An 11,904-nucleotide genomic window follows, 5' to 3' on the forward strand; every position below is an offset into this window, starting at 1 on the left:
TGGCAACCGTCTCGTAATGGACAGTGGGTGTTGTCTGGCTTTATCCAATCAGATTTATCTTTGCCTCTACTGTCACAAAAAAAAAAGAAAAGCTGTACGTCTGTAGGTGTAATTGCCACTGTGGCGTAAGGGGGGAGCCCCTGGATAGCAAGTCCTCAACCACGTCCTGTGAAAATATAAAGAAACGAGGACTTTATGAAACAGTATATGTATTTAATGTGCCCACGTAAAGGCACTGATTATCACAAAACCTGTTGATAATAGACGGCACGGTGTTTGATCGGTTAATTTTGTAGCGGAAGTCTGCGTAAACTCGCATATTTACTTCACCTTATATGACCCTTTGGAGTTTCCTTACATGACCCTATATGAGTTTCCAAAACTGGAGACAGTGGTTAAAAGGGCGGATAAGGACACTCTTTGTGTGTTTACCCTTAATCAGTTTAATACGAATGCTCATACGTACATTTTACGTGGTCCGTTGCAAAATATTTAAAGGCTTAAAATAATGCCATTGTGAATAATAATAACAACATTGTATTCGGCTGCAGTCGCAGAAAGATATACTCCACCATTTTATTCATATTTAATTATAACAACAATAAACATTTCGTCCTCATTACAGTGTTGTTACAAATATTTGCCCGTGCCATAGTAAGCACATGCTTCTTGTCGCTTCAGTAGGGTTTTTCCCCTCGTCCCTATACGACCTACTGACCGAAAGCACTGCTCCATATTCACGGCTATATTAGACATTTGCGCATGAGTCACTCCCTTCAGTGTGTCTGCTCAGTCCGTCCTAGAACAGAGAGGGGTAGGATCAGGATTTTGGGTTTGGGTGACGCGTTTTAATCACGTGCCCTTATTTGAGAGCGCCTGGCGTACATTTCTTTCCCTTCTCTCCACTCCAGCAGCGCCCATGTCAGCCGGGCACACCATCAGCGTGCCACAAAGCGCTAGATGCTCCTGATCGCCGTGACCCGACAGGTTCACGTTAGTTCACAGGGTTCATCTGAGGAGAGGTCTCGGCCCCTCCTGTTCCCCCGAGACCTGGAGCGGAGCAAACCCTAAATGTTATTCATTTCTGTATCAATAACGGATTTCCATTCGCAGTCACCGACCCGACGAAAAGGTAGGGAACTTTGACTTTGCAAAGAAGTGAACGCGATTTATTTGGGCGACTCAAAAGTAGTTTTCATAGCAGACGCGCGTGGCTTGTTATTTCACTCATATGCGGCGCGAGAAGTCGCCTCTATGTATAAAATGGCGACAGTAGATGGGAGTGCTTAGTTAAAATTTTGGGTAATAGTCAAAATATTCAGCGCACAGGCAAAGCGCCGCACTACACTGCAACTCCCGAGAAACGTCTAGCCGGATGGAGGTTACTAGTGCCTCAATACGAAGCGAAAGGGTTAACTTACCAGTTTCTTACAGTTTGTTACTCAATGTTCTCGTCTGCTTCCAATTTGATTATTCGCACGCTACAACGTGCCTATGGGATGTTATTATACTATGTCTTTATCGGTGCGTCACCTTGCTACTTTAAATAGGTTTTGTTACGGGGTCTTGGATTGATTGCGTTACACAGACTGTTAGTTGCAAAACCGGCGGGGAAACGGAAATTATTGGCGCATAATCGATTTTCACAAGTAATCTTTACGATGAGGTGCTGGCGCAGATCTGAACAAGCACGCGCTATCAACTGTTAATGGGTACAGAATGTACTCAAAGTCGGATTTAACTCCGAACCGTAACCCTGCCTGTGATATTACACATTATAAATCATTGTTTGAAATAATAGGCGCTCACGGTGTTCTTTTTGAACTCTGCCACCTACCCTTTTAAATAATAATCACTTTGTGGCAAGCGCACTACACTTTTGTTATGTAAATCATATATCAAGTTAACACGCAAGGTAAGGTTAAAAATGCATCAGAAGTCTGGTGTCTGTAGGACGTAGTATGCATTTCTTTTGGGTGAAGGTCTGTTCCCTGTGTGGCAATGAAGAATGTTATTTTCTTGATCTGCAGTGTTGTAATAAGGCAAGAGAAGATTGCCTTTCATCCAGATTTTCAACAATTAGTACAGTAAACTGACCTTTACTACTAAGTATTTGTTCTTATAAACTAAATTAAATACGTTCTGTCTTTAAATGCATGCACAATTTGCTTTTTACTGTAAAATTAAACAGAACCTAAAATGATTGCAAAAAAAGAGAGATGGCTTGTGTGTGGGGTACATTGTATGATGATTTTCATTAAAAGCTGATGCTTTATGTAACATTCCTCAAATTAAAAAAAGGAGAATTGTCTGTCTAATGCCAACTGGATTCATAAGCAGAATTACAAATATGGACTATTCATGCATTACATTATGTCCTCAATCCATGCTTCAAAAGTGATTGATTCAGTTTTTTGTAATGATCAGCTTACTGTGCATGAAAAAAAAATTCTTTTGGGATGTCAGGCATAACTGTATTAAATTTGTTAATTTAAAGTAATGTATTCACATAATAAAAAAAAATAAGTACCGTAATAAGAGAATATCCCCCCAAAACTCTAGAAAGCCTGTATTAACCTCAGTACTTTTTGAGACAAACTTTTGGCTCAAAGCCGGAGTGTTGCCAATACAAGTATTTCAGCTGCTCAGATGTGGTTTTCTATGGAGAAGCTGGCATTTGCCGAGCCCTGGCACTTGACTCAGTACAACTCATGGTGCTCCGCCATTTTTCTTTTTGTATCTAATGAGTGTGTCGCACCAGTGATCAAACTCAGCACATCAATGAGTATTTATCCTCATTTGCACAAGTATAAAGAACTAATTTCATTTGCGAATTTTCGTCCGTTTACTGTGGCAGATTTGTGTGCTTAAAGAACTGCAGAAGTAATTCTAAAAAAAAACAAATACCGGCTTTTGTAAAATTCTGGGGTGCTCTGGTCGGGAAAAACCTGCCACGGAGCGGAGAAAGGATGGCTCCTCATTTGTTTCCAATTTGTATACTGGCATAAACAAATAGCACAGTCAAATGAAATATTTGGAGTTTTGTCTCTTTTGGACGGGAGGGGTACCAAAGATGTCCCCCAAGTGAGTGTGGGCTTTTTTTTTGGTAAAGAATAAAGGATTTAGTCCCCTCTGTGTGTTGTGGGCAAGGAAAGGGAAAGGAGAGGGGTTGCTATGGCAATGTTAACACATGAGTGGCAGCGCAGACTGGTCTCCCAAGAGTCCGTGCAGCAGTCACCGAGGTAAGGGGGGCCAAAGCGGGCACTTTGGATGGCACCAATCTTTCTGTAGTACTCACGTTAGGTCCATTGACTGGATTTAAACACAAACACAGCCTAGAAAAGCACCCGTGTTGGTGGCATTTCACTAATGAGTCACATCCTATAATGAAGGTGAACTGTAGGATGCCTCAGTGATGCTTCAGACACTACATAATTAATGTAGACGCACTGACACTGTCAGAGATATAGCACACAAACAGATCATCATACAATAACGGCATGTAGTTGCATGCCTATTTTATGTACTGGCACAACCATACAGGAATCATTTCGATGGCGTGCGAGCATTGATGCCTCTGCATATGGATTCCTGCTCCGTGTCATATTTCCCTTGTAAATGGGAGCAGTATTGCATTGAATCGGTTGATAATGAAAAACTGTCCTCACAACCTCTGATGACCTGTTTTTCTGCACTTAAGAGAGAACTAGAAATATAATTATTACAGCATGTGTGTACTGACCTCCGTTATGGTTTCATGGCTTTAAACAAAAGTCACATTCATGACATGTAGCGGCACTATGAAAAAACCTTTTTAAAGATGTTCATGCTAAGAATCTATTGATATCTTTACTGGCTTTTCCAGCTCGCTCCCACGTAATAAAGGACATCCAGTCTGAGAAATAAAAGAGTCAGCTGCAGAAGAGGACGTCATGGTGTGTCTGGGAGCACTGTGTATTTTGGGCAGTCATTTTAGCATTTTTTTTTTTAAATTCCTGAATGGTTGTCCCTTATTTAAAGGCAGCTGGCCATGTTGAAAAAATATATACACATGTACACCACATTGTTTAATTTTATCCGAAATGTATTTATAGTTTGATGAAATAGACGGTCCAAAAAATCCACTAACGTTTTTGAGTTATTTAATCAGTACATGTTGTAGTTATACAAATTTATTTTAATTTCAGTAAATTTAAAGATATTGAATTATACCGTAAAGACTTTATTCTTATATTTAGTGTTCCAGGCTTAAAGTAGACTATTCATATGGTAGACACCCAGAATTTTTATTATTACATGATATTTACGAGAGGAAAAAACAAGAGGAAACATGTGAACCACACTTTAAATAATTATATTAAATCAACATATATTTTTATGTTACATTAACTTAACAAATTAAGTTAAACAATTTCAACTTGTTTTATAAGTTATATCAACTTATCACAAGACAAAACTTAAATTGTAGGTTGAATTGACTTGGAAAATCAAGTTGTTTCAGCTTCATGCTGCATTTGTTTTTTACTGTGCATAGATAAACTTTATTGTAAACCTTACAGCGTGAAGTGTAGCATGTGACAAGGTTTACAAAAAAAAGATTTAGGGGAGTAAGTGTGTGTGTGTGTGTGAACAAATCGCAGAGGTTTGAATGTAATACGGCATGGAAAATACAAACAATCACATTTTGAAACTAAGTATATTTATACAAGAAATTGTATCTATCTGAACATTTTAGACCCTTTTAGCATAAAAAATACTTTTTGATACAATTTAGCTACACACGAATATATTTCTATTTAAGGAATTTCCTAAAAAAATATTTTTAGCAGCGTATTCAGCTCGGTCCCTTGTAATAAAGGACATCCAGTCAGGAAAACTTCTTTCATCAATAATGAGAACAGAGGATCTTTTATCATGTCAGGCCTGCATTGTCAGCTTTCTGGTCTCACGTCGCATTTAACGTCACGCAATTAGCATCGCTATCTAAAATGTTTAGGCAGCCCGTCACAGCGGCAGACTTATTAAATGTCGCATGCATATAAAGTGATAATATCGTTTTTAGCTGATGAAAGAGGTCAGAGAAATGTGACTGAAGGAGATCTATGTAGGTCACCGTTGTTTTGCTAATTTCGAGGCAAATCCGTTGCATGCCTTTACTCCACAGGTTGCTGAGATGAAAAGGCCTCCAGTTTCACCACTGAAGCTACAAAAGTATTGAGACACACAGTAGCAGGATAGACTTTTTTTGTGTGCGACTGCTTCACCCCGGTGCTGAAACACGAGGCCTCTCGCCTCTCTTTCTGAGTTCCATTTTCAATAGCTCACTGTCTGGAAACCTCTTGTTCTGCGTCTAATCGCACGTCTCGGTTGCCAGATAAAGCATCCCATTCTTTGACGAGTGACCTGTTTTTTATATAACATTTTATGAAGTCCTGCTTGTGTGGTGCTTTAATGCTTGGGTGGTTAAGTCGTATAGATATTAACGTATCTGCACTGGTTAACCTGCTCGTTAGCAGGTTGTTTACAAAGAGTAGATTTTCTGGTCTTCTTTAAAAAGACAAAATATAGGCATTTTAATTTGCTGAGACATTTTTTATTTTGTACATTACATGTACATTAGTTACGAATATTTTCATCCAAACGTTTAGCTTTATTTATAGCGGGGGTTAACATCCATAGTCTGATGAAATCTGAGTATCATGGACTTATAAGCAGGCTGAACATACAGTAAATGCCCACGTCTGGATGCAGGGAAGCAGGATTACGGCATAAGATGCTAGTGACCTAGTTTTATTTTTCATTTTTATTATTTATTTATTTATTTATTTTTCTGGCAGGAAGGCAGCCGTCATGAGAAATAAAGGAGTCCGTTTCAAAAGAGGACATCATGGTCGTGTCTGGGAGCACTGTGTATTTTGGGCAGTCACTCTGTGTTTTTTAATTCCTGAACGGTTTTATCCTTTATTTAAAAGGCAGCTGGCCGCATTGAAAAAAATATATACACATGGACACCACATTGTTTTCATCCAAAATGTATTTGTAGTCTGATGAAAAAGAAGGTCGAGAAAATTTCGAGCTAAACCCGAAACAGAAGTCTGCTAGATTTAATCATTACCTTCTAGAGATGCGTAATGCATGGAAAAAATCAAGTATTATAGGATTTGATTTATTTACTGGCTCGTGTTTAGCTGAAATATTGAAAGCGTTTTAAATGAGATGAACTAAGATAATTCATGTGATCTGCCATCAGACGAAAAGGCTTTCAACAACACATACTTTATCTAAAGCTGTTTTTCTATAAGTTTCAGACGGGATTTTGGAATATAGACACAGTGACGACTTGTTTTATGTTTTTAGACACATAAAATAGACAAGAAATGGCAAACTTGACAAATGTTACAAGATATTTACATGATTGTTAAAGCAGAACAGGCAGAAAAATGTGAACCATATATGAACTTTATCCTGAAATGGCCTCTTGCTGCCTGAAGTTTATAGTGTGTGTTTGGAGGAGTGTCGCAAGGAGAAGGGGTGTGTGTCTGTGTAAAACATGCTCAAATAACAGAGATGTGGGTAAAACGTGTCACATTTGAATACAGACAGTCCTATTTTTTTGAAACTCGACCATATTTATAATTGTAAACAGCATCAAAAAGATTTTATTTCAACCACAGTGAATTGATTTGGCAATACTGGGTGAGGGGAAACAGATTTTTGATATAATTTTAAGAAACAGTAGTTGGTTAGAGCGTATTAATATGTCAAATAAAATCTTTGACATTTGTTTTTTCTATTTTACATCACAGTTTTTTAAATCCAAACATCTTGTTTTCTGTCCATAGGTTCAGAGGGGGTTGTAACTGCACTCCCTTTTGCAATGGGAAGTCCTGATAGCTGAAAATTTCATTAATAGCTGGTTCATCACGGCTGGCTGATGACACCTCAGCTCCATAAAATTCCAGTATTTGTTTCCGACTCATCACTCTGCACAATCCTACGACATGGCCAGCAAAAGGAAATCTACGGTTCCATGTATGATTCCATCAAAAAGCAAGCACATGCGAGAGGACATCATACTGGGGTGCTTACCTGAGCTCCTACCCACAATACCTGAAGATAGCATACTCAGTATCTCAAAAGGCGAGGATACGCAAAGATTCCACAATGTCTCGAAAACCAAGGTGAAGGCTTCGTGCTGGGAAAGGGGAACATACAGCTGCCCTCTGTGCTGCTTCAATTCCGGAGACTTGAATCTGTTTCTCAACCATATGGACAACTGTCACATGGACTTTCATGCTCAACCAAACTTCTACTGCGTGTCTTGCAAAGTCACAGCCGTGAAGTTTGAAGGTCTTGCTTTACATAACGCAAAATCACATCCTGAACTCCATACGGCGCACAGGAAAATATCACTTCAGGTCACCAAAAGAGATGGGGCGACTACAGTTGAGCAAACCTTGTTTACAGAAGAGGATTTCAATGAATCCGGCATATCCATTACCAAGACACCCATAATGAAAATGACCAAAGGGACACACAAAAAAATAGTTGTCTCCCACACCGTTGAGGTACAAAGAGCTGAACCTAGAAACATCAAGCCTGCAACTGTAACCAACGGCACCCTACCCCTATCGATATCACCACAACAAATCATCAGTGGCGCTGGTGCTCTCCAAATGCATAAAATCCCAAACATGTTCGGTACACCAGGGATGCATAACCGTGGCCCTCTGTGGAACTCTAATCCTTCATCCCCTGATTCAAACGGTGATCTCCCAAAAGTCATGATCCCTCTTAGTAGTATCCCCACATATGATCCAGCTATGGACTTGAGTTGTTTCCTTAAAACATCCTTTGGTAAGTTTCCTTACCCTACCAAAGCAGAGCTCTGCTACTTGACAGTGGTATCTGGCTTTCCAGAAGAACAGATCAAGCTTTGGTTCACAGCCCAAAGGCTGAAGCAAGGGATCAGCTGGTCTCCAGAAGAAATCGAAGACACACGTAGAAAGATGTTCAACACTGTATTCCAAGCTGCACCGAAAACGTCACAAAATCAGTCGCATCATCATAATTCCCAACACTGTGTTTCTGTCCACCCTGCATCTTTGAGTTCAAGCTATATACAACAGATACCAAAGGGAAGCGTTATGGGTTGGAAAGGAGGGGTCATAGTCAGTCAGCCTAGCGTGACCCAGGCCACATCTCTTAAGCAGCAGCCAGTGGTCCAGGCGCCACATGTAAATATCCATCATGCTGTCATCCCTAAGGAAACTGGAAATGAATTAGCTGAGAACTTTGCAAACAGAGTAGGTAGCATTACCGATCATGGACACACTGGAAAAAGTGAGACTGGCTGCAGTACATCTAGCAAGACTAACGTTAACTGCTTGCCGGGGGTCACTAAGAACCAAAGCAGCGGTTACAATGAGGGCAGCATTATGAATCTGACTAACATTGTCAGAAAAATTGACTGTCACATAAATGACAGAAGCTCAAACTGCACCAGCAAATCTAACATCAGTTCAGCTTCCATGTATAGGCAACAAAAAGCATCCAGTGACACTAAAGAAAGCAGCCAGAGCAGCTTTGCCACCACCAGCAAACATAACAATGGAAGCACTTACAAAAGCACCAGCCACAGTACTATTTGCACTAAAAGGGATGGAAACATGTTAGACAACACCAGCAAAAAAAGCAACACTGACACTAGTGTTATTTGTAGCAGCAACATACAAACTGAAGAGTTTATATCACCCCTTACCAATAGCCTGATTTCCCAGCCTGGAAGTCTCAACGATCCATCCCTTAGAAAAGGCAAGTTGTTGCCTGAGCTCCCGGGGACTCTGAAGCAAAGCTTTATCCATAACCCATTCCCAGAACAAAAGCAGGTTCAAGGTCTGCCAGGAAAGGAGGTCCACAATCAACCGTACGTTGTACGTACTTTTACAGACACCCAGTCTGCTTTAGGAGCACCATTTAGTAAAAACTCCCTTCATTCTAACCCTACAACAAGTTTGTGCATTCAAGAGGAACCGAATCAACACTCCTCTCCATCCCTTTCTGCTCCCCAAGAGCAAACTTCTCCAAAAACCCTACTGGAAACCCCTCAGGTTCAGTCCCCAGACTTTACTGCCAACCCTTTCAAGGATCCCAAGCACTTACCTGCCTTAGACAAAGACTCCAAGCTATCCAATTCTGATGCAGAACGATTGCACTCTAACAGAAACGTAACGCAAAAAGGTGAAGGAATGACGTTCGAACAGCAGAGCACGTTTTATAAGGCTGACAAAAACGAGCACAGCAACCTAGTTAACGCACTACATACCTTTACGAACGAGAACACTAACGAGACCGCTACCAAACAAGGAATGTCGCTGTTACGACAATACGTACAAGAAGTGGACCAATGGGATCGCAGCAGCTCATATCCCGAAGAGTCAAACATGAGCCCGATGAAGATAAATGTTATAGCATTGAACAAAGAAGAAAGGTTGTACAAGACCAACAGCATTCAGCTGATGAGCAAACTGTCGGAGAGCTGGGTCAACAATGGTGGTCCTAGCCATAACAATCAATCTTTAGAATGGCAGGAAAGCTTTCACCATGTACCAGCTAAGGAACAAGTTGCTGAAGAGTGTATATCTGATAACACCGGACCGCGTCAACCGGACAACAAGGCTAACTTTCTGGAGTTCGAAAGTGAGCGAGTCAAATGTGATCTTCGATCAGAGCGGAAAAGTATTTTTCAGAGTCTGGACTCTGAAGCTCCGGTGCTGCCAATAAATAAAAAGGCAAAGGAAACTATGGAGGCATTAGACAAATCAACAGTCGGAGAACAAGATTACTGGGAGATCAAGCGCGAGGAGCATCAACAACCAATGGCCAACCAGAGTTTAAGGGGGCATCAAGCTCAAGACAGTCAGTCGAGGTAATATCAATTTAGGCTTTTGGCAGACACTTTTATCCAAAGTGACTTACAAATTGGAATTACTTATATCTTTCTGTACATTTTGGTCAACTAATGTTTGGCAAGTCAGTGAAAGAAGAGAATGATATAGTATTTTATGATTATGTCTTTTATTTAAAAAGATATTTCTGGCTTTAGTGGAGGCAGATCTTATGAATTATAGATCTACTCAAAGTGTGTCCTAACGTGAATAAATGATGAAAATTGTATGTAAGTGCTAGACCCCGAAGTCTCTTGCCGAGTAACGTTCACGGTGTGATTCCTGTTTCGCCGTGTTTGAGCTGGACTTACACATCTTTTTTGTTCTGCAGAGACTGTCTGAGAGGAGAGCTTCTGAAAGTTTAAGGATTTCACTCCTCGAGAGGAAGAGGCCGAAGATCCCGTATTCATCCTGAACATTACATTTCTTGTTTTCTTTAACTATGACAGCGGATGAGATTGTAACGTTTGCGACGGTCAATGGACTTGAGTTTTGGCGGACAGCCAATCCGGAGAGTAGCCGCTTTAAATGTAGGTCTGATTTGATTTACGGACATATAAATTCTGTGTAGGAAACTATGTTGTGTATGCTTGAAACTGCACTATTGAGGGTGTACTGGACGTTAGGAATGTCAGTTAGATATCGTGATACTTATTCATATTTCAAATAATCAGCACTTCTGCAATGCCTTGGGTTTAACCATATGCGTTGGGGCGTCCCAACCAACTTTTCTTTCTTTATGTCCAGTTCTCTACAGCTTATTTTTCCACACAACATCGAGCAGTTAGCGACAAATCGTGCACTATAACTCGCTTTAGTGGTGTCTGTCTGCACACAGAACAAATCGGCCAGACATTGCCTTAAAACATCACCTTCCTATTTCTATGACTGGCTGCACAAACAAGCTTATGTGTTAATGTGTGTATAAAATGGGGGTGTAGAATCCCAAAAGAACTGCTGCTATATCTTTGGAGGTGTTTTTATAAGCATTAACAAGACTATATGTGAAAAGCTTAAAGAAAAAAAACGAATTGTTAATTTATGGTGGAGAAAGTTTAAAACTGTGTGCTTACAATCCGAGGGATTTACAGTTCTCATAAACAGATGGAAAACATGCTCTGCCAACTGGATATTCCCTGTGTTTATAGATGAAGTCGGGCTACATATATAAATATATACAGTATATATATATATATATACACATACGTTATGCATCATTTATATGCTGCTAAGTTCAGACCATCCAAAGTGAATAACAGGTGCTTTTCATCCCTTATTATTTGCATTTGTATTCAATGTGGTTTCTCTTTTAAAGATAATATCTGGACTTACAGTATTACCTTCCCTTCAAGTCCCATTGTGCAGGTCTGTCTAAAGAACACAGTGCACTGGAGTGTTATCCTTTCTACACATTAAAAATCTTTTGGTAATAAATGTCAAACTCTTAAGAAGTCGCATCTTGCATTTCACGGCAGTTGAAATTCACACAAAAAGCACATACCATTGAAGCTTTAAACATAGTAAAGCAGGTACTGTAGATTCAGCAAACATTCAAGCCCTAACACGTCTTGTGCCGCATGGTTAAATTCTTATGTGTTTATCATTTGATGTGCGATATGCATTTCACATAAGTTTCACTAAGCTGATCCTTTCTATAAAGAGAAATGCAAAGACGGAAATGATCTCAAGGGAATGAATAATTTGAATATTTTCTTAGAGTCACAGTAAAGTCCCCGGTGCACTTTTCAAAAGGAATGAAACCTTGCCTAAGACTACAGCTTGGCTAATACATCACACAGCCTTTCCTTCCAAGACAAACAGGCCGGGTCTTTTCTTTTGCTCCCCCCTCCGAGTTCTTCCTGAGGTCTGTTCTCAAAGCAAGACTCGGTTCTTATTTCACACGGTTCTGAGAACACAGGAAGTTCTTCAAGCCATTATTGTAAGTGGAACGCATCAA

At 40.0% G+C, this 11,904-nt stretch overlaps 1 protein-coding gene across 1 annotated transcript; it reads left to right on the plus strand.

Annotated features, from left to right (window-relative positions):
• The first annotated feature begins 825 nt into the window (after nucleotides 1–825).
• zhx3a (zinc fingers and homeoboxes 3a) lies at nucleotides 826–11,401 on the plus strand. Its single transcript, XM_065241263.2, has 3 exons — nucleotides 826–1,132; nucleotides 6,843–9,928; nucleotides 10,279–11,401. The coding sequence occupies exons 2-3, from the start codon at nucleotides 7,002–7,004 to the stop codon at nucleotides 10,310–10,312; spliced, it is 2,961 nt and encodes a 986-aa protein (XP_065097335.1). The 5' UTR covers nucleotides 826–1,132; nucleotides 6,843–7,001; the 3' UTR covers nucleotides 10,313–11,401.
• The last annotated feature ends 503 nt before the right edge of the window (nucleotides 11,402–11,904 follow it).

Source organism: Paramisgurnus dabryanus, chromosome 14, assembly GCF_030506205.2.
Source record: "Paramisgurnus dabryanus chromosome 14, PD_genome_1.1, whole genome shotgun sequence".
NCBI lineage: Eukaryota > Metazoa > Chordata > Actinopteri > Cypriniformes > Cobitidae > Paramisgurnus > Paramisgurnus dabryanus.